General features: G+C 35.5%; 1 protein-coding gene across 2 annotated transcripts in view; it reads right to left on the reverse strand.

Moving 5' to 3' along the window:
* The window catches only part of gnal (G protein subunit alpha L), a 76,131-nt gene extending 51,986 nt beyond the window's left edge, over positions 1-24,145 (reverse strand). The window contains exons 1-2 of one of the 2 annotated variants that reach the window (XM_023335714.1): positions 23,354-24,145; positions 1,165-1,237 (exon numbers count right to left, since the gene is read on the reverse strand). In XM_023335714.1, coding sequence (XP_023191482.1) covers positions 1,165-1,237; positions 23,354-23,870 — 590 coding nt within the window. In that variant the 5' untranslated portion in view covers positions 23,871-24,145. Of the gene's footprint in view, positions 1-1,164; positions 1,238-1,536; positions 2,124-23,353 lie in introns of those variants that run through there. The other variant, XM_005801973.3, reaches the window with a different exon arrangement.
* Positions 24,146-24,628: the final 483 nt, after the last annotated feature.

Here is a 24,628-nt window from a genome sequence, read left to right on the forward strand (position 1 = left end):
TCTGAGTTGAGATCAATTGAGACAGAGAGGGGCAAGAGGTGAAATGAGATTCATGCTAAGAGGTTAAAGGTCTTCAAGAAGAAAAACCAGACCTAAAATTATATTCTAACATAGTTTAAGCTTAAAGCTTGCTGTTTTATAAAAGCACAAGCTATGATTTAACTTATAAGCGGGTAAAACTCAGTGATGACGGCATTATTTTTGCAGTTAAAGCTCAATAGAAAGGCTGTCTCTCCTTAGTATAAATCTATTAAATAAATGCTTCCTAGCATTTAGACAGTTTTGCTTATTATCATAAGTTACGATTCAATTATGATCTAACAAGAATATTATTTATGATATTATTATTACTGGATTTGAATTTCAATAACAAATACTGGATTGCTTTGGTAAATACATGTAATTAATTTATCTATGTTAATCTGATAGATAAACATTGTAAGCCTCTTTAAAACAGACATTAGTTCAAATTAATTCAGACAATATGGGAAAACAGGGTTCAGTCTTAGAGATTACAAATGTTTAAACAGCAAAATAGACCAAAAACCATTTGGGGTTAAATTTATGCCAAAGAAACTCCTCTAGGATGTGTAATAATTTCATCATTATCAAAAACAATGCTGAAATAATTTACCCCACCATTATAATTTTTAAATCTTGGTTAAACCTCGCAGCCGCTCTTTAATTTCAATACACATGCAGAGGATTTTCCTGCAGTTAAAAGACTCTGACATGTTGCAGGCCTGTTTAAAACAGACCACAGTTAATATCAATGCCATGCAAGGCCTTGCAGCAAAACAAATCATCAATAGGCCTATGTCGATCACAACCTTTCTTTCCTCCATGCATGAAACAGGAAACTGCTTGTTTTTTGTTTTGTTTTTTTCACTGACAGGCTTGGTGATACACTCAAATCCCCCGTATTTATAACTGTACCTTTTTTATATATATACATATATATATATATATATAAAACAGAGCAGAAATAGTGGGGGGGAGAGGCAGATATTAGCCGGTTTGCATGGTGGTTACAGGGCCCCAACAGGCGCTGCAGTGGCAGCAGGCTGTGTGCTGGCCTCGGCGGCGTTATTCATTAGCAGAGTAGCCATAAAGGAGAGCATTAAATGTTATTTTCTGTGCAGTTTTTAAATGCGCAGCACTCACTCAGCGTTGAAGCCGTTGACGTGTAGAATCCTCATCTGCTTCACAATGGTGCTTTTTCCGGACTCTCCCGCACCTTCGACAGAAAAAAAAATATATATATAAATATATATATATATATATATATATATATATAAAAACACAAATCTAGCACCAAGCGACTACATCCTGCCCACATATTAGGGGGTAAATATGCTCAAAGGTGGGGGTAAATTGCTATTATTATTAACTGTAAGGCTGTGAAGCTCCCATCAATATCCACCCCCATGACATATTATTGCTGCTGCTGTCAAAGAAATACGGCTACGTGTTCGGTAAACGAAACGGATTAGTCCACATTTTAAACACCAGCCACCGCGTTTAAACGAGCCTTACCCAGCAGTAAGAGCCTGTGTGTTGCTTTGTACGCCTGTCTCTCCTTCTGTAGCTGCTTTTCTATCTTTTTATTAGCCTCTCGTTGTGCCTTTTCGTCGATGCGTTGGTCTTCAGTCTTGCTGTTGCCCAAACAACCCATCTTCCGTCACCCTCAACCCTTCCTTGTGGAGCCGTTAAAAATAATCTCGTTGTAAAGAGAAGGGGGGAAAAAATGGCAGCCGAGGAGGAGGGGAGGGGGGGTTAAAAAATAATAATAGTCACACCAACAACTAGTGTGCTGTGAAAATAATAATAATAAATCTCTGCGAGGCTTCTCTCCGTCCGTCCGTCCGTCGGAGGGAGGAATATGTTCCCCCGTTACAATTCCGCTTCAGCCGCAGCAGACCGTCATCCGCGCCGACGAAGAACAACCGCTCGATTCACCGAGGAAATATTTAAAATATATACATAAATAAGAACAGAAAGAAAAAGAGAGAGAGGGGGAGAGAGACAGAGAGAGAGAGAGGGGGGATTTCAATTTCTGGGAATCCGGTCAACTGTTCCTATCACGTCTCCAGCCCCTCTCCTCTCTCAGTGGTTTTTTTTTTTCTGTCTGAATTTCTACCAGTGTTTCTGTCTCTTTAACTCAGCACTGCCTCTCTCTGTGGCACCAGGAAGTAGCCGCGGACCGTGCAGGCAAGAAAACAAACCTCCGTTAAACTGTAACGTCAACGACCAGCCCGGCGACAGCATTTTATAACTGGGTGAAGTTGGAACAGACGAGCCGTTACAGACTTAGTCCTGATGTGATAATAATAATATTTTTTTTTTAAAGTAAGGAAATGAAACGGTAGAATGGGTGGAAGGCCCAGACGCCTGTTTACAAGAGGGGCTGGGTCTCTGTCTGCTAGTGAGATGGCCCTGACCCACACTGGTAACCAGTTGACATAGTTCCTGTAAGAACTGGGGTTAACTGGGAAATGATTGTATACTTTATTATACGTTATTAGACATTTAAAACATTTTAAATCACATTATTAGTCATTTAAAACATTTTTAGATAGAGACAGAGCGATAGATAGATAGATAGATAGATAGATAGATAGATAGATAGATAGATAGATAGATAGATAGATAGATAGATAGATAGATAGATAGATAGATAGATAGATAGATAGATAGATAGATAGATAGATAGATAGATAGATAGATAGATAGATAGATAGATAGATAGATAGATTTTTGGATCACTGGTTGTTTGTTTCGATGGATGGATGGATGGATGGATGGATGGATGGATGGATGGATGGATGGATCATCTGATGGATGTATGGATGGATGTATGGATGGATGGATGGATGGATGGATCATGGGACGTTGTTATTTTTGTCCAACAGCCATAATTATCTACAGGTTCTTGATGTTGCTGGTACTTCTACTCAATCTGTGGGCTTTGATTAGACAGAGCTAAGATTGAGCTTTTAGGCAACAAACACTGAAGACGGGTTTGGATTACAACAAAGAACAGAAAAGCAAATCTATAAAAACCATGTAAAAAATGAGGGCAAACATTGAATACTTCGTTCTTTATTAAGACGTCTTTATGGAATGCTGCATTAGATACCAGATGTCCTCTGTTCTGGTGTCCAAATGATGCAGTTTTAGTCACTGTGGTTCCTTCTCATTCCTTCCCATGAAAGTTAAGCTGGTACAGTCTTCCTGATTGTTCAGGCTTTTTCCCACGATGTCATCTTACTGGTTTTTGGAGACTTCTTTTAGCATCTTGCGGTCTACTTTCAAGGTGAACTTCCATTAACGTTCAAACCTGGGCATGTTGGCAATTGTTTTCAACGTTCTCCTCTTGCGGACTACAGTGAAATGGCTGATTTCAAATCGACACCGACCTCCTTAAATCCCTTACCAGATGTAGAAACGTGCAAGTCTCAGAGTAAAACTTCCTTCAGAAATGCTGAGAAATGATACTCTCATCATCTGCTCGTCATTTTAAGATGCGGGGGTGACCTCAACAGAAATATCTTTTTCATTTCATTTCACAAAGCCTTTTAAAAGATCTTATCTCAAAAGAATCTTATCTCAAAGGGAAAACAATTTTTGTCACAACTTGTATTATATAAGAAACTTCAAATAGTCGATGGTGATGCTATGGGTAGGTAGGTAGCAGTCAGTTAATCTGAAAACACCTCTGGCCGAAGACTGTTGTCGAATGACAATCTCATCATGACTGATATCAGGGTTTCCTCTGTGTATTATAAGTCTGGCGGGCCACCAGGCTTTACTTATGTCCCCACCAGCTTTAGTGTTAATTTATTAGTTTTTCCTTTATATTATTGCCTTTTTTAAGACTTTACAGTTGGTGTTTAGGTATTAATCTTCCAGTCTTCCAAAGATGCATAACTATCAAATGATATTTTCACATTTCCTGCCAACTTTAAAAAAAATTTGACTCAAAATCACAGCGTTAGTCTGGATGACTGCCGAAGCGTCCTGAGCACCGGGTTTAGTTTTATGGGGGAAACCGGAAACAATATTCCACAGCAACATTTCTTGGATGACACCATAAGTTGTTAGCAAGCAGTGCTAATCCACCTCATTTGCTTTTGCCACTCCTTTTTAAATCTCTGTCTGGTCGTATGGTTATAAAGCTGGGCAGAGAGACGTTGGAGTCTGTCTGTCTGGCTGTACATGGTTATTTTTATAACAAACCATTATCGTTTTTTCTTATCTATTTATTGTTTTTTATTGCAAAAGGCCAAAATAAATATATTTCAAAGATATTTCAAATCAGATTTGTGCTGAACTTGGTTAAAAATATATCCTACACCTGCTGTACTGTATGTTACATCTCCCACAACTCAACAAAAGTTTGCAGCAAAAGTATTCTATTTCAGACGTTAGAAATACTGAAATACTAAGGTATTTTAACATGTTAATTTAAAATGGCTGGGAGTTTTTTGTTTATTTTTGTTCTTAAGCACTTGGGATGTTTTTAGGAGCAGCTCAGACTCCAAGGAAAGTTCATAGTAGATCCCCTTTAACAATTTACAAATTTCATAACAATTTAGTTTATTATTAAGCAGTTAGAACAAAAAAATTTATGTGGTTTAAATGTAGTGAATTTTGTGGACTGCCAGTAGTTTAAATTTGCTCTTTTTGACCCCAAAGATGTACCTGTTTCAACTAGAGATTTAATAAATTAACTAAAATTTGAAACATTCTTTCCCCTTGAGAATAATTAAGTATTATCCCAATCAAATCTTGTTTAAAAAAAACAAACATAAAAATTGAATAATATTAATAAAACCTGGAAATTTTGTATGATTATTTTCTCAATAAAGCCTCAATAGAGGTCCAGGAGTAGCAAACCCTTGAAATTTTGGCAGAGCAGTGATTCCATAAATGTTGACATTGGTTTTTGTATGGTCTTCATTTATTTTTTATTTTTTACTAAATACCTTGTAGGTGACAGTTTTTGTGGGAATGTTGGTTGTTTTGTTTGTTTGTTTGTTTTTTGCTCCTTTCTCTTAGAATTGTGTTTTTTATGTTTTTGATATAATGTGAAAAGCCTAATAAATATATAAAACACTAAAGGTTGAATCATAAAACACATACACACAAAAAGCGACACATTGTGGACGGCTGGAAATGTTAGATGTGTTACGTCACAGCAAAGCAGCAATCAACCTCACCATGAAATACAAAGTCCACGGAGCGCGGCAGCATGCTAACAAAGCCTGAGGCAGCGAGACACAAAACAGCCTCATAAATTTACTCCAAACCCAGAGACCGTTAACACACCTGCCTGGCGCAGCGTAGGCCCCACCTTAGCAAATACGAAGAGATCATCCGAATAAATAATTGCTCAGGCCAACATTTTTATTTGCTTTCTTCAAAAATATTTGCCTGCACTAACAAATAGATCAGCCGAACACATAAAAAAGGGATTTTCTTTTCTCTCAGGGAGCCGACTCATAAAATACAGAACTCACTTACAGAAATTATTATATTGCGCCACCGCCCTCTGGAAAATATCTGAAGCTCAATAGTAGTTTCATGTTTTAATTGCAGCAGGATAATCTCACGTTGGAAAATGTAGAAAAATGCAGCCAGTATCTGGATAAAATAAATAAATAAATAAAAATCCAACGTTTATGAGAGGTTTTTCTCACAGAATCACTGCTGCAACATTTACAGGCAACTTTCTGTAAAATAAATACTGAGGTAACATTTTTGTTTGATTTAAATGTTTAATTAAACTAAGTTTAAAATCAGACAAAGATAATCTGAAAAACAACAAAAAAAGGAGAGGAAAGACATGAGTGAGGTGGACGGCACAAAGGATGGAAAGAAAGATAAAGTAGTAAAACGTAAGAAAGGAAGGACAAAAAGATACAAGGAAAGAAAAGAAAGAGTACAAGGAAGGAAAGGAAGTAGAGATAGAGAGAAAAAGAACACAAAGTAGAAAGAAAGAACAAATAAAATACAAGGAAAGAAGGAAGAGTATATAGGACACAACAAAGGAGGAAAGGAAGAATAAAAAGGATATACAAGGAAGGAAAGAATGGCTAGATGGAGGAATAAAGGACCCAACGTGGTAAGAAGAAAGGTCATGAAGAAGGAAAGAAAGGAGAAGAGAAGGAAGAGTATAAAGGATACAACAAAAAAAGAAAAGAAGGAAGGGAGAATACAAGGGAATAGACAGAGGGAGGGAGGAAAGAAGGACACAAGGAGATATAAGATAGAAGGAGAAATAAAGACAAAAGGGATGAAGAAAAGAAGAATAAAAGGATACAAATGAAAAAGGAAGGAAGAGATAAACAGAGAGGAAATAAAGGACACAAAGTAGTAAGAAGAAAAGTTACAAGGAAGGAAAGAAAAGAGTACAGAGAGGGAAGGAAGGAAGAATAGAATGAAATTCACTTGTTACAGCAGCACAGTAACAAAATATATCCTATTTAATAGAAAACATATTTAAAAAACTATAAACAACTGCATATTTTTAAAGTAAAATAATACAAGGAAAGAAGGAAAGGAACTAAGGACACAATCTAATCAGGAAGGAAGGACGAACATAACGGATGGCATGAAGGATGGTATGACACAAAGAAGGAAGAAAAGGATAGAAGGAAGGACATAAAGGAAGGACAGAAGTAAAAAAGGAACGACACCAAAAAAAGGATTGGAAAAAGGACACAACATTTAGAGAAGGGGAAACAGTTTGGAAATACAAACATCCTTCCATCCTTCCTAATGTATTTCCAACAATATTGAAATAAATTTCCATCCTTTACTAAACTTTATAGGAAAACTTCAAACACAAGAACTGTTCACCTCCAAAATGTCCACAAGAGATTTAGCTAAAAAAACAACATAGTTTGTTATTGTAAAGTTATTTTTTTTACTACTTGCAGCTCTCATAGCATGTCTTACTGGTAACTTTTAATAGCACTTCCTGAAAGGACAAGTAAATAATCTCTGTTTTGAGCAATATTTGTGTTTATTTAGTCATGATTAGTTGAAATAATTGTCAACTAATTTAGTAATCGATTAATTATTGAGTATAAGGACTCAAAAAAGGCTTTTGCTGAAAGAACAACATACTCAAAGAAGTAATTAAGCCAAAACGGAATAAATTTTTTTTTAAATTTGCATTTAAGATTAAAAAACACCTTTGTCTATAAATATGTTTTACCCAAAACTCCGTAAGTGGGATAATTTTAGTTTCACTCAGTTCAAATCAACTAAAGGAACACCGTGTTATTTAATTTTAGGAAATGAAATGTTAATTTTCTTATTTAAAAAATAAAAATCAATTATTTATTTGCATTTCCAATGTTGTATTGATGAAAAATCTGTAGAATGTGCCAAATATTTTTATCTGATTAATCGATTGATCGTCAGTTACTAGAATAATCGCTAGTTGCAGCCCTACTTCTTTAAGTTTCAGATTTGGAACGGAGCTTAGCTGCACCGTTGCAGTGAAAAGTCCCCGTTTAGTGAAGTCGACATGAAAGGTGTGTGTGTGTGTGTCACGTTCAGCTCACTGTGGTTTCCTCTGACACCAGATGTGGTGTGGTTTGTTCATTAGCCAGCACTTCTCTCTACACTGAGAAAACCTTTGAATTATTTGTCATTGTTGTCATTTAATTTTTATTTATATATATAAAGCATTATAAACTCAGCCTGTGCTGCAGAAATTAACATCTAAACTGTTGCATTCAGGTCCTACTAACTATGCAGTACATATGCATTCAAATTTAGCAACATAGACAAGAAGATGTTGTGATTTTCACAATGATACTTGTTTGTAGTGACGTTTTCCAGCATGCAAATTAACTCTAAAGCCTTCATTCACCTGTAGTGGGTTGATTACAAAACCAATATTAACGATCTGCAACTTTGATGTAAAAAAGAAAATAGATTCAGTTTCCCCGCCTTGAAAAAAAAGCAAGGTCAAAAGCAGCAACTGATCCACACTTCCCTCTAGTGGTCAAAGGCAGCATTGCATCTGTGTTGTGTCTATTTGAGTGATGAATAAATCATTGTCCATTAAAAGGAGGATAGTTTAGATGTTTATTTATAATTTTATGTATTTTACTTGGTGATTTATATCCAAACTCTAGCAAAAAAAACAAACCTGTTTTCACATTTATGTCAAGTTTTTCTATTAAAATGCATCTATTTCAGCATTTATATGCGAAGTTTTGAGTTCAATCTTTCATTATTATATTAACACCAGATGTTGCTTAAGTTTCTATTTTCATCTCCACCAGTTTTTATTGACATGGTGAGATTTTGAAGCTCATTTTCAGATTTTCTTTGTCAGAAACAAAATTCAGTTTCATTTATTTTTATTTTGTTTTTGCTTATTTAGATCATTCAGATCAGGGCAGAACAAAGACAAGTATGTAGCAGTATAAAAGTATCCCAAAAAAGTGTTAAAATAAACCAATAAATAAAAAAGTACATAAAAAAAAAACTTATTTAAAAAAAGGAACTATTAGCGTACATTTTATGTTAACTTCCTGTATCATTTATGTATTTATTTGGAAATTAATTCCAGTACAGACCAAAGAATTTAAAAGTATAAAAAATTTGTTTAAAAATTTGCTAAAATATATTTTAAAATAAATAATAATGCATATCTTTTCATAAATATTTCATTATCATATAGTTTATGTTATGGTGCTGTAAAAACACTTTGTAAATTTGTTATCTTGAAGGGAGCTATATCAAAAGAAATCAGCTTACTTCGTTAACTCCAGTCACTGCGGTTAATTATCGACATGTCGGCTTTTAAGAACCTTAAAAATAGCGGCTAATCACTTCTTAGCAGTGCAAAAGTGCATCTTAAGGATATTGTAAAAGGAAAGTATGGTAAAATTCACATTTATTATGCGCCAACACACAGGCTCCAAACACCAAATTTAATTTTACATTTATTTTGTGGCCCAGACTGAGACTGAAGCATGCATTGAATAAACGAGGCACCAGTCCAAACGATACCGAGCTAAATTTAGCATTGTTTAATTTTTTTTTCTTCCTGGAAGCACTCCCTGCAGGAACAGAGGCTCTTGAAAAAGAAAAAGAAGAAGAAAGAAAATCATAAATTATACATTAAGCAAACTCAAAGAACAGGCCTGGTCCAATGTCCTTTGAACGTGGTGTGGTTCTCCTCCGATTGAGCTGATAGGACAATTCACATTGCACTCCCTGCTATTGGCATCATAAATATGACAATAACTCATGTTTCAGTACCTCTTGCCAGCGGTGACAGTAACTGGGAACTCGCTGAGTAGCAAAGTTCAGCTGTGGTCAATGATAAAACTCACTTAGACACAAGCAAAGTTCACTTGGCTCCAAAGGCCTCTGCTGCGCATTTCTGTACATGAGGAAGATTTTTCCAAAAACGCGGCTTCCCGCCCGGGACAGCGGCTCGAAAACAGCAAACAAACCACACAAAAGCTGCATGGCGGACATTTTCCAACTCGTCCGCAGTGTGTTTTCAGTAATTCCAGTCCAACAACCAGCCAGTGTGACAATGCAACGATGGTGATGAAACTGATTTATGAAAGATAAGAGTTGACGAAATCCAGGAACGCTGCATCAGATATTATCTGTCAAAAGCACAGAAACCATCTAAAACAGTAGAAGTCACTTCTCTAGGAATGCATAAACAAGGTGATAAATCAATATTATTGTTTTTATCAAATTTTGAGGTTTTGAAGATTTAATTTTTTGAAAATCTGGATTTTTTTCCCCTTGGTTTTCCTTAGTTGAGTGATGTCAGTGGGCCAATGCCGCCATTTTGTTTGATAAGTGTGCTTTTTAGCTTCTATTTATTCGGACTTTCAGTTTGGATCAACTCTACGAAGGAATATAAGGATCAAGTTAAGTGTTTTTACTTTTAATTTCGAGAATACAATCATAATATTAGGAGAATTAAGTAATATCTTTAGAACAACTCCAACAAATTATCTATCCAAGCTTTTGTTCTCATTAATCATCTTTTTTCTCGTTATTTTAAGATGTTCTTCTGGTACAACTTAGCTAATATTATGACTATATCCTCAAAATTAAACAAAGATTGTTGTAAAATGATCCTAAAACTCTGCCGTATAACTGGCAGAAGGAATGATTGAAATAAAACCAATTTTTAACACATGTCTAGTTTCCTTTTTAGAAAAGAATGGGGGGGGGGGGGGGGAACAATCTAGTATGAAAAAAAATCTGAAATTTAATTTTTATCCCATAGATAAGCACCTCAATTTCTGTTCCAGGGTAGATGCTGCTATAAATCTTTAAAGTTGAAACATTTCTGTACACTGCATAGAAAGACACAAATCAGTTTCCTCAACAAATCACACCAAACCTTTCCGTTTTAGGACATTTAGGATCACCAAAATTATTTCTGTTTGCTAAATGCCAGAATAATGACACATTTTTTTAGTTGCTTGTTATTTCCTTCAAATTCAAAAGTTTACAGATTTTGTGGGCTTCTGATAGGTAAATTCACATTATTTTAATTAAATAGAGGAACACTTGTGGAAGGTCTTCCATGTTTGACGAGAAAAAGTAAAAAATAAATCAGCCAAGATGTCAAAAAAATAACTGAGAACCTCTATAAGTCTGATTAATCATTGGGCAAAATGTCCATCCTATGAATGTTTATTTGTGCTGAACAATAAATCAGTAACAATATATATATTGTGATAGACATATGATCAATATCAACAGATAATATGTTGATAGAAAATTCAATCTAAAGAATATTCTCTCAACTCCGATCCAGAACCGCAAAGCTAAGCGAAGTTTGGTGGATTCAGCTTACTCTCGCACTCTTTGGTTACCTAGCAACAACTTGCAGCGCAACTTGTGGTTACCTAGCAACAACCTGTTGACTAACTTAGGCAGCAGCAGTTTAAGGTTTGGCCACTGTGCCACCAGTTTGACATTTAAAACCAGATATTTAAAACCAAAAACGGATCAATAATGATCAATATCAACTGATATAAAATGCTTTTCTCACGATACGTTTTTTTAGCCATATTGTCAGCCAGTAAGCTGCACAGGAAGGAGACAGATTCTTTGAGAATATCAACCACAGATAAAAAGCAGAAGACCTTGTAAAAGCTGGGAAATGAGCCGACAGGCCGCTCAGCAACGAAGAGACCATTTCTAAAAAAGCAGCAGAGAAAGCGACAACAGTTTGACTATATACTCAGAAACAAACATTATCTACTGATGAATCTAAAATTTAAATTAAACTTGAAACAAGCCTCAAAAACACCATCTCAATTGCAAAGTACGATGGTGGCAGCATCATCATCTGAGGTTGTTTTTCTGCAAAATAGTTTGATACATAAAAGAAACCATATGACATCATAAATTATTTAATGTTTAAGCAACATCTGAAGACATCAGCCAGTAAGTTGAAGCTTAGGCACAAAAATAACCCTAAGATTTTCATCACATTACCTACAAAGTCAACATTTTGGGGTTGCCATCGCAACTTCCACAGAAAATGTATGACTTATAATCCAATATTCCAGCAATCTGTTGAAGTTTAAAGTTTCATTTGAAAATTAAACTCTACAAAATCCTAAAAAAAATAGCTTATGATCTCCCTCTATCATTATTCTGACATTTATCAAACAGAAATATTATTTTAGCTACCTTAAAGGTTTGGTCTGATTTAACGGCAGACAGTGAAGAAACAAAGATTTGGTGACTTTGTAATGTGACTTTTAATTGTATTCGTAGAAGTCCACATCCTAAATCTCTGATCTATTTTGATTTTACTACGATTATACAACAGTTTCAGGTTTCTCCAATCTGAAACTCAAAGTTAGACTTTGAATTCCAGAGGAATCTTAACTACCCTGACTTTGCCAGCAAGATTGTAAAACCGAAGCAATTATACTGTTAAGAACCATCCTGTTGAACTCTTATATAAGCAGTTATAAAATGAAGCAGATAATTATTTCAGCTCTGTAAATCATTGACTGATATTTAGCTTAGTTTGACTTTTAACTTGTGGAAAGAAGTTGAAACATTCATCGCAACCGCCAAAGATTCAAAGCGATAAGTTAATAAATTATCCAATCACAGAAGCTTCGTTGAATGCCTCAAATGTTCTCGTTCGAAAAGCTCGTCTCACAGGAGACGTTGATGAATGTGATAGAAGTACAGGTGTGGAGGAAAATATTCAAATTTAAAACACACCGGATATGGTTTACAAATAACTCTGAAACTTTGGCAGTAAAATGTGTATTAAAGACATCATTCACAGGATATTTTGGGTTTTTTTGGGACCATTCTCTGAAAATCTGAGACATAGTTGTGTATGAAAATCTCAGCACTAACAACAATACTGAGTTCGTTACTTAATTCCCTTTTCTATTTCACTCAATCTGTAAATTGTCAACAATGGAACAGGTTTACCTAATAAAGTGGCCTCTTAGTGTATCTTAGTTTGTTAATTAATCAGTTTAAGCCCTATAATTTCTATTGTTCTTTGGGTCTTTCGGGCTCCAAGTAATCCTTTCTAACAATTTCATAACTTTGAATAAACAATGTAATTTCTATGTATTTGAACATATTTTGTTTTCTATAGCTTTGTATTTTTTGTGTTTTCATGAACACTTGTGGTCTGCTGTATAATGTTATGCCATATTTTCATCGACTGTGGTTCTGCTCCCCATTTTGGCCAGTTAACTTATGGAATATGACATTTGTTCCTTTCAGATCATAACATTTCCATCCATCCATCCATTTTCTAACACCGTTGTCCCTAGTGGGGTCAGGAGGATAATTTTAATATAAATTATCTATTTTGTCAAAATTTTGAAATTATGACTGAAATTTCATAAGAACTCATGATACTGTGGGGTTTGGAGCTTTAAAGTTAATGTTTTGAAGCCTGTGTAATTTGTCACTGCAGGGGGAATAATAGTAGTAGTAATACTAATAGTAATAATAGTCAATTATGACAGTAAATTATACATCCACTAACTTCACTATTTCCATATTTGCCACCTAACAGTAAAAAATCAATTCACATGAAAAAAACTCCATGAGTTTTTGCTTCATTTTCAGAGGCCTCATAGTAGTGCTAAAGTGCTAGTGCTAGCTTGAACAAAACTACAGGCTCTAGTGGTGTTATTCATTTCCTCCAACATTACAGAGCAAATGAATGTTTTGTTTAGCTCTTCTCCCATAAAAGACATAAAATGTTATCTGCGACTGTTTTACTTTTTGAGCATAAAGTAGATCTGTTTAGCTAAGCTGCTATGCCACACGTCCTATGCTAGTGCTATCGCTAATGCAGAAATCCCTGTTGGTTTTTTAGTATTTGAACATTTAAAAAAAACATTTTATTGTTTATTAAAAGTTTAAAGAAATTATTAAACTGTAATGGGTCTTTAAACACAAACATGACTTTGAATCTTTAACTAGGTGTTTTGAAACCCATTTAATTTGAATTAGATGGGGGGGGGGGTTGGCATTCCTGGTAAAGAGTTATCAAGAAATTAAAAAAAAACATATTAATCTTTTAGGGCAGTTGGAAGGGCTGGACAATATGGCTGAAAAACTTATCACACTATAACTATTTCATCAGTTGATATCAATAATTGTCAATATTGATAATTATTTATAAGTTTTATGTTTTAAGTATCTGGAATACTCCCAAAACAGTGTCATGACCTATCTTGTTTTATCCTAAGTTTTCACTCCATGCCGTTTTTTTTTATTTTGAAGCAGATGTGAGGCATAGTGGGGAAACCTTAAACTGTTGCTGTTACTCAACAAGTTGTTGCTAGGTAACCAAAGAGTGAGAGAGTTGCTAGGTAACAAAGAGTGAGTTAGAAAGTTAATGCCACCAACCTTGCTAAGCTGACTGTGAAGTTGAGTAGCTAAGGTCTTTCCCCTCCCAGAATGCTGCGTGGTTCTGGATCGTAGTTCAGTGAATAATGTTGAATATTGAATATTCTATCAGACGTATTAATAACTGACATTGATTATGTGTATCCTGATACATGCTGTCATTGATTTATTGTAGCAGAAGGATAATCGCACCACAAATAAATGCTACTTCTCTTTTTAAGTATTTTTCATATAGTAGAAGTTTATGTGAGTACGGTGGATTCCCGTTTATTCGCAGTTCAGTTCTCACTTATTTCCTTATTTGTGGAATATCATTATTCAAGGAAAATTCGCCCATTTGCAGATTTGTTTTTTTATTATCTGAAATATTCAAAGGAAAATGCAGCTTGGCAAGCTGAACTAAGCTCCATGTTACTTGAGATGTTAAATACTGTAATTGTTCTCATTTTAATAAGAACAAACTGCTTCGTCATAGTTGGATGAGAGTGAACAGGTTTGTAACCTTACAAAAAGACATTATCAGCTCTGCACTTTGACAAGTTTATCTGGGATATATCTAATCAGTCTAATCAGTTTTGTGTCATTTTGTTTTGTGAAGTTAGATTTTTTTTCATCTGTGTGCAGAAACATGGCACACCCACAGCAGAGCTTAAATTTCTGACCTCAACATAACATGTATGAGTTTAGCGGATTAGCAGTCAAAACATAAGAAGGTTTTGAGTCTGGTTAACTTTATCCAGTTTATTATTGCATTTTACAGCAAATATTGCAGAACGTAATCAATATACAGTCTGTCATAGCAACTATTTTAGTTTTTTTTTTAATTACTTCAAGCTGCAGTATGTAATTTTTATTTTTTTTTTAATATTTATGCACATTTGTTGAAACTGTTGTCATGACAGAATGGTATGAGACAGATATGTGAAAAAACATTGACCTCTTCTGCTTTCTCCCATTGCTCCCACTGTTAACTAGAAATAACCAATCAGAGCCAGGAGGCGGGCCTTAGCGCTGTCAATCACCCTCACCTCTTTGCTCTCTGCTATGCTGCTAGCACAACCTTTAGTGAATGCTCAGGCATAGACACCAATGACAATGAATAAACGGTTTTCCTGTAGCAGTAAGTTGTTTCTAAGCCATTAGCACATTTAGTAGCAACAACATGAGGTTGATTGACAGTGCTAAGACCATCCTCCTGGCCCTGTTGTTTTTGCTTGGAGCAGTGCATTTCTTCAGACAGGAATAATATTAATATCTCAAGGAGAAGTCAGAGGTGGGCAGAGTATCCAAAAATTGTACTCAAGTAAGATTAGCACTACTTCAACATATTTCTACTCAAATAAATGTAAAAAGTAGCCATCCTAGAAATTACTCCGGTAAGAGTAAAAAAGTATTTGGTGAAGAGTCTACTCACCTATTGAATAACTGATCAAAACATAAATCATTTAATATTTAAAAATTACAAAATCAGATAGTTAAGTGGATATTTTTGGTATTTTAAGGACAAAATGTATAATAATTTCTATAAAAGTAACAAAAAATAACAAAATCATGCAACAGAGATTTTTTCCAAATCATTTTCTTTCAGAAAAAAAAAACTTGTGAAATTTTTACACAAACTGCAGGTGTGTGTGTGTGTGTGTGTGTGTTTCTGTGTGTGTGTGTGTGTGTGTGCGTGCGTGCGTGCGTGCGTGCGTGTGTGTGTGTGTGTGTGTTTCTGTGTCTGGTAAATTTTTGATTAATGCATGTTTGTTCTTCATTCAGTGGATAGAAAATCCAGGAATTTAACTCAAGTAAGAGTAGAGATGCTTCATAATAAAAATACTCAAGTAAAAGTAAAAAGTACAGCGTAGTAAACATACTCCTAAAGGTAATTTTTTTTCAAAAATGTTATTCAAGTGAAGGTAATTGAGTAAATGTAAGTAGTTATTAATCAACTCTGCTCATAACATACTGTCACAACATGGTGACAATTTAACAACACTCTTTAGAATGTCTTAAGATCACATTTTATCTCAGTAAATATTTCAATTTAACAGTCAATTCCAGAAAAAACAAGAAAATGTTTACCCAATAGCAGTGATAATTCATCTAAATACCTGCAGCAAACACAAAGAGATAAAGCGACCCGGATTGGGGAGCCACATGTCGCCTTGAAATGTAAGACGATTTGAAAGGTGTCTACTTTCAGAGGAACACAAACCACCTCAGTTCTCCGCCGTGCAACAAGAGTCCCGTTGGAGACCTGAGGGGCATAAAACTCCCAACGGCCTCCTGAGAAAAGCCAGAAGTGGCTCGTGTCGCGGGCTGCCGCGTGCACCAAAGTAAGCGTGACACCCATGGAGGTGGAGAGGGAGGGCCGCCAAAAACAACACGACGGCACGCTGCTGGGACAGCAGCTTTCAGCAGCAGCTCATGAAAGAATGCATGACAGCTCCCTGTGTGACTTCAATAAGATAAACCATTCCTTCCTGTGCACAATTAGCAACAGTTGTTTATTCAGGAAATTACACTGGTGGCCATTTAGTGCAGGGAGGAAAGAGGCACCGCACTTCTTGGAGAGAAGCAAACGCAGGCAAAACAGGATTTGATTTTACTTTAAAGCTGCAGTATGTTACTTTTGTTTTAAAACATTTGTTTTATACACATTTGTTAAAACTGTCAGTATGTCATAAAAGTAGAAGTGCCCAAAAACGTGCTCAAATAAGAGTAGCCACTACTTCAACTTATTTTTAATCAAATAAAGGTATAAAGTACCCATCCAAAAAATTACTTGAGTACAAAACGTATTTGGTAAAAACGTTTACTCAAGTGCTCAGTAACTGATCAAAATATCAATCATTTACTGCTTAAAAGTTACATCATCAGACAGAACAAAACATAAAATTATGTGGAAATTTTGGTATTTTATAGCTAAAAATTAAACTAATTACAAAATAACAAAATTAGGCAAAAGAGAATTTTTTCCAAATCAGTTTCTTTCATTAAAAAACTTATAAAACTTCAACAAAAACTGCAGGTGTGTCTCTGTGTCTGGTGAATTTTTGGTTAAAACATGTTTGTTTTTCCCTCAAAATCCAGAAATTTTACTAAAGTAATAGTAACAATACTTCATAATAAAGTTACTCAAGTAAAAGTAAACAGTACAGCGTAGTAAAAATACTCCACAAAGTAATTTTTTTCCAAAAGTTACTGAAGTTACATTATGAGACAGATAATCTGTGAAAACATCGATCTCCTCCACGTGAGCTACTGTTGCCATCTGAAAAAATGCAGACTAAAAACAACCAATCAGAGCCAAGAGGCTGGTCTTAGTGCTGTCAATCAATCTCATGTACTCACTCCTAAATGTAATAATGGCAGAGAAATAACTTATGTTACAGAAAAACTGTTTGTTCGCCGTCATGGTGGCCATGCTATCTGGCTTGAGCATTCACAGCATGCTATGCTAGCTGTGGCATTGCTAAACCCGCCTCCTGGCTTTGATTGGTTGCTTCTAATTAGCACTGGGAACACTGGGAGAAGGCAGTGGAGCTTTTTCACAGATTATCAGTCTCATAGCATAATGTCACAACATAGTGACAGTTTCAACAAATATGTAAAAATAAAAAGTTTTGTAAACGCTACATACTGCATCTTTACAGTGTTTCAAAAATATTTATTTAAGGTTATACAATTATTTAAAGATCTGTAAAAAATGTTTCCCAAAGCAGTTACACTGTAGAAATACGATCTTAACATCTCTATCCAAAACCTACAAACAACACTGAGAAACCATTGAATAGTAAAAAACGATGTAGTGTATAACTGCAAAAGTTTTGATATTTAGAAAATAAATACTGAATGCTGCAAAAAATCTAATTTTTCACTAATTAAAGAAGTGGTGGAGAGCTAGAATCCCTACTGGTCTAAGAAAGTAGCAAGATGAACATTTTCCCTTTAAAACGCTACATATTCTTCAATAAAACTGCTTATGTATTTAAAATAAAATTTAAAAAATATGGCAAAAATCTACAATATAGATTTACTGCGCTAATGTTAAATACACTAAAGTACACTGAAGTAACTATTTTATCACATTTTTTTGCATCACCTATATAATAAAACTTGTCATGTAACATGGATATAAACAATTATAAGAATATAAACAATTATTTTATTACTAAATTTAAAAGAAACAGTCTTGTTTATTTGTTTAGGCTGTTAGTTAAAATAGTAAGAAAGATTTAGAAATTTAAGAGCAGCAGTGGGGTGCACCACATTCTCACTGACTTACTGATAAACAATTACCGTAGCCATGAAATGTTAATTTAATTATTATTACATTACCTTTAAATTATGACTGAAAGATTTAAGGTTTTCAACTAGTGAATTTGGAAATCTGTTGATTATTTTTGGGGCAGTAACATCTGGCCCTGCATGTTACTATGGCTTAATAAATTAATCTATAACATGTATATGCTAGTAAAACTGTCTTCTGATACGATATCCTTGAGTGAAAATACCCCAGTTATGCTAAAACTGCATAATATTATCGAACTGCTTTCATTAAATCATAAATATAGAAAAATGGCTGCTTAACAGACATGCTGCTCAGAGAGGCAGAAATTGACTTTAAAATTACAACAATGGTGAATTACACTTCTTTAAGCCAGCTGACTGACAAAGCGCAGCAATAAATGGGGGCTTTGCTACATTACTCAACATTTTTTAAACTTTGGTATACATTCCTACACTGCAAAACCCAACAACTTAACAAGTATTTTTGGTTGCAAATATATTTTGCACTTGAAATAAGACAAAACTAACTTACAAGTAACTTTTCAGCAAGATAAAAGCTTGTTTTAAGTAAATAATTACTTAATATTTATGAAAAAGTGTTAAATAGATCTACTTATAACAAGACAATTTCCCCATGTTATAAGTGAAATAATCTGCTAATGGAACTAGCACTTTTTCATCAATATCAATGAATTATTTACTAAAAACAAGCTCCTATATCTTGCTTTTAAATTAGTTTATTTTAATTCAAGTGTGCTAAGACATTTAAACTAGAAAACTACTTGGTATAATTGTGTGGGGTTTTTTTTGCAGTGTACAGGTACCTGTCAAATGTCTCTGCTCTAATTTAACAAATATGAGAGCAGATGCAGCAATGAAGAGCCTACTGACCTTTGCTTTGCTCCAACACTAATGCTCTAATCTAGACTAATTTATCTGAAATTATTACTTTAAACTTTTAAAAGTAAGATCAAATACTTGTATTTAGTTTTACTGAAGCCTGAGGGCAAACTTCTGCAGTATATTTTAACAACAATATGCAGAGTTTGTTCTCTAACATTTCCCACCTTGAACCGCAAAAGGTGGGAAATGATACAATATCCTTGAGTGAGTGAGATATCGTAGGCTAGAGATCCTGCATAAAGTATAGCGCATTGCTAATAATGTCAAACTATTTCTAGATGTTTTATCTATTTATGTTTATGCTCCATAAAATGTCCTAAATTTATTTGGATTTCTGCAGCTAACGCAGACTACACTACAAGTAAAATAAATTATTTTTTGGTTGCATTATGTGGTTTTAAAGAATGATACCTATATTTGAGTCAATTACAATTTATTTTCAAAAGAGCATAATGATTATGTGTGCACTCTTTCATCGCAGCAGGAAGAAAAAGTTCAGTCTTCCTGCCTGTTGAGTCTATAAAGAACATTGTGTACTGTAATACATGACACATGGCCTACAATACACCATAACAGTATGACAGGTTTCCTTTCTGTGATGAGCTGGATTTATTTATAGTAAAGACGGACAAAACAAACAGACTAGGGTTAAACATTTTAGCTAAATCTATACTTGAACATGTGCTCCCATATTTTTCAGTTTCTTTTTCGCCCCAGTTTTCCCAGAACAGATGTCACGCCCTTATATAATACTACTATACTGGTTTTAAGGTAAACATGGCCTCCAGCTATGAGGTCTGTTTCTGTATTTACAGAGGTTGTGCATTTGTTCCATTTCTAACAGCATATCTTCTCCAACCACACTGATAAAAATCAATTGTTAGAGTTTCACAATTAAATGGATCCATCAATTTGAATACATTTAATTTGGGTGCATTTCAAATTATATCAATTGAGTTAAATCATAACTATTAGAAGAATATATTCTTATCCTATGCTTAACCTCCTTCTACCCAGCAGAAGTATGAAGTCATTCACAATAAAGACATATAATCTTGCTAACAAGTTTAACGTTAGCATTGGCGCTGTTGCTAAACCAGTTTAAACTAGATGAAAACTTTTAAAAATCAGTTCTTACAAGGTGGCATGTGTTAGTTTCCTTGACAACAGAAGATTGACTAGTTCAAGTCATTAACAACGACTAAATCCTCTTTAAGAAGGTAAAGTAGCTAGCAAGTCTGACATTAGCATTAGTGTTGTTACTAAGTCAGCTTAAGATGAAAACAGTCTTTTTAAATTAGTTCTAACAATGTGGAATATAAACAACAGATATGATGTACGAAAGTTACATCTGCATTTGAATTAAGAGGCTAAGCTGGCTAGCTAGTCTGACACTAGCATTAGCGCTGTTACAAAGCTAGTTTCACATGAAAACAATCTTTTTAAATCAGTTCTAACAATGTGGAATATGAACAGTTTTTTTCATAACAGATATGATGTACCAAAGTTACCTACATCTGGATTAGAATTAAGAGGGTAAGCTGGCTAGCTAATCTGACATTAGCATTAGTGCTGTTTCTAAGCTAGTATGACTTGAAAACAATTGTTTTAAATTAGTTCTTACAAGGTGGAACGTAAACCTTTTTTTACAATAACAGATACAATGTATGATTTTTAGCTATAGGCCATCTGCATCAGGTTTTAGCCTCTAAGATGGCTAGCAAATCTAAAATTAGCTTTAGGACTGTTACTAAGCTAGTTTAAGGTGAAAACAACTTGTTTGAATCAGTTCTTACAAGATGGAATGTAAACTATTTCCTTGAGAACAAATACAATGTAGCATTGTTAGCTGTATCTGCATCTGGCTTAAGAGGCTAAGCTAGCAAGCTAGTCTGACAGTAGCATTTATACTGTTACTAAACATGTTTAAGGTAGAAACAAACTTTTAAAGTCAGTTTTAATAAGGTGAAATGCAAACCATTTCCTTGACAACAACAGATACAATGTAGCATCATTAGCTGTATCTGCATCTGGCTTAAGAGGCTAAGCTAGCAAGCTAGTCTGACATTTGCGATGTCACTAAACTAGCTTAAGGTGAAAACAATGTTTTTAAATAAGTTCCAACGATGTGGAAAGTAAAATGTTTCCTTGACAGCAACATATATGAAGTAGGCTACCATTGTTAGCTATGTCTACAATAGGCCTTGGAGGCTAAGTTGGCTATCAAGTCATTACATTAGCTTTAACGTTGCTACAAAACTAGCTTAAGTTGGAAGCTAACCTTTTAAAACTTCACAATGGCTGTGACGTATTATTCTTCAGCAATGACTACCTCAAGGTTAAAAAGCTCAGCTTTTTAGAAAGTTTAACCTTAGCGATAGCGCTGTTGCTTAATTAGTTAAAGCATGGTAGAGTATAAAACTTTAAAATTCAAACAAGGTTTAAACCAGAGTCAAGATGACTTCCTCAGAGTCAAAAACTGTGGCTTTCAAGAAAGGTAATCAACTCAAAGTCATTGTGGGATTCCTCAATCAATTCTTTAACCAATCTTGGTTTGAGGAAGGGCACAATACCCAGCTAAAAGACGTTAAAATTATCATGAAATACAACATAAAAGGCCGATTATGGTCTGCTACAACGGACAGGTAGGTGAAATGTGTCTTCATTTAGCGCGTCCTGGTGCTGCGTGCTTCCCAAATAAGCAACACACACCTGTCCATCCAAACGATGTGATTCATCAGACCAGCCCACCTTCTTCTTCCAGAACCCGGTCACTGGTTTATCACTGCTTCTTTCTTACTCCACTTTTGATCGCAAATTAATCTTTTTCCAGCTTATAACATGTCAACTTTGAGAACAAAATGTTCCCTTCCAGTCGAATGTCTCTCACTCACTAATAATAAAGAAAACATAATTAGGGATTTTAGAGGTCAGAGTGACCATTTCACCTCTTTACTAGTTTGAACCTCTGAAACTTTGGTTCCTTTTTTAGGTATGAAATTCTGAATTGTTTTGGACTAACCGCATGTTAATTCATACTCGCCTGGATGGTTTTGAACCTGCAAAAGCTGAATTTTTAGAGCCATTTTCTTGATTCTACCCAGTCTACTGCAAGGAAATGCAGTTATATGACTTACATGGGTAATAAGGAAGTTTTTTTGGTTTGATCAGAGATCACACTCTGTCCTTTAATTCAAGATTCAACTGAGAACAGAGAGAGAAATACAGATATTATTATAAAACTGAACTAAATCGCACAGAAATTCAAGCTTATTTTTAAAATTTCAATTATTTATACTCATTAACATGTAAAATAAAATTATAATAAATTAAGTTATAATTGGCAAAGTGGATAAAAAAGCCTAATAAACAGTTATTTACTTTAAGTTTTAATATTATGCCAGACTAAATGCACATTCATTCATAGCACATCTCACATACACACACACACACACCAGCCTTACGGTTGTCTGCTGACCCAAATTCATATGAAAACGTTTTATTTGTAATAAAAATAAGTTCAAATTGGATTCTATAGACCTGAATTTTAATATCGCCACCTTCCTAAAATAACGGCCTAAGTAATCTTTTATTGATTTTAGCAATAAATTTAAAAAAAATCACCCTCTTTATTACTTTAATTGCCAAAATCTGATTTAGGTTTTAAAAAAATGATTTAGGTCAATATTTTAGGAAGGTGACATTATGCAACGATTAATATGTTGGATTGATTCTGCTATAAAATTGCTGGATATGAGTTTGATTTGTTTATCAAGGGTCTTGTTGCCATTTAAATGAAACTGAATCAAAATGAATGGATATTTTTAAAATGTCATTATTGCCACAAATTAAATTCACCAATATTTTCTTATACGTTTCTTATATATTTCACCAAGTAGTGTGTTGGAGTAAACGTTACAGACTAAAAACAGTCCTAAATGTACATATTTCAATATGTAGCTCATTTTTTGGTGTTTGTTCTCTTATCTAACTGGTTATTTGTCATTTGTACATCAATCCCGCTTAGACTAACATTTAACGTCCGCCGGAATTCAGTTTTATAGTGCATTTTGGACCTCTCCACGTCGTCCTGAAATGTGGTTCTGATCTCAAGTGATGGCCATCAGATGTGGCAACAGGCCTCGCTGGAGCGGAGCTGTGACATAATTTCTGGACAGGCCGGCGCGTTTTGGTTTCTATTAATAAAACACCTTCCCAGTCCAACAACAACAGAGAGGGAACAACCTACCGAGCAGCAGCAGTCGATGCGTCTGTTTATACTCCCGCTTGAGCTCCCTCAGCGCCCTGTCAATGTTTTTACTGACTTTCTTCGCCTCCTTCTCGGCCTCCTTCTCCTCCACCAGCAGTTTGTCCCAATGTTTCTGCTTTTGGGTGCTTGTTTTTGGAAGCAGCTGCAAGCGGCGGCTGCGCTCCTTTCCGGATCCCTTGCAGCCGCTGCTGCCGCCTCCTCCTCCGCCGCCGCCGCCTCCACCTCCGCCGCCCCCGTTTTGTATAAGCACCCCGTCTGTCCCGGTGTCCCCGCGGCGGTGCTCCCTAGCCGGGTCCCCGGAGCGAACCAGGCCTTCGCCGCCGCGTAGCGACGAAGTCTCCCCGCATCCGCCGGTGTCCTCCTGGCGAGCCGCCCCGCCGCGGCTCGGCACGGCGGCAGCGGCGTCCGGAGGCTGGTCCGAGTCCGAGGTAGCGTTGGAGATAGAGCCGCTCAGGTCCCCGAAGAGCCGGGGACGCAAACTGTAGCACAGCCCCATGTTGAAACCAATATTTGTCTGTGAATGTGATTTTTCATAAATCAAAATATCGGGCGGGGATTAAAGAAAATCGCAGATGCGCCACCAAGCACCTAACGAGCCATCGTCACATTGGAGCTCCAGCGGCGCGATCTAAATCCGAATCCGAGGCGAAAATGTGAATGAATTATGCTCCGACATTTGCTATATGTCATCTTGCATTTTCCCCCAGTCAGCCTTCGCTTCGTAGATAGTGGATCACCTGATCCTTCAGTGGACACTGCGGGTCCACCTTACCGTAAGTTACCGAGAGGGCGCAGCCTGGGAGGAACGCCGCTGCTGTCCGAGTGCGCACGCAGGCCAAATTCCGACTGCGCAGCTGTTAGGTGTAATGCAAGAGAAGAAGGTACGTCATGTTACTACAGTATGGCCGTTTCCAGAACGCCCCTAAATGATTTTCATTCCTCACATTTCATGCCTGTCCAGTGACAGAAAAATGTAAATATTTCCTCTAAAACACCAGATTTATCTCTTTTATAGAAATCCCAGCGGATATTTTGGTCAGATAAAACTCTTAAAGCGTAAATTATGATATGAATTCCAGATTGGCCAAGAATTGTACTCAAGTAAGTAGAATTACTTCAACATATTTTTAAGTATAAAGTGGCATTCCAAGAAATTACTAAAGTAAAAGTATAAAAAATATTTTGTAAAAATTCTACGCAAGTACCGAGTAACTGCTTAAATTATCAGTCATTTAGTATTTTTATCAGAAGGAC

The sequence above is a fragment of the Xiphophorus maculatus genome, chromosome 6 (genome assembly GCF_002775205.1).
Source record: "Xiphophorus maculatus strain JP 163 A chromosome 6, X_maculatus-5.0-male, whole genome shotgun sequence".
NCBI classification, from domain to species: domain Eukaryota; kingdom Metazoa; phylum Chordata; class Actinopteri; order Cyprinodontiformes; family Poeciliidae; genus Xiphophorus; species Xiphophorus maculatus.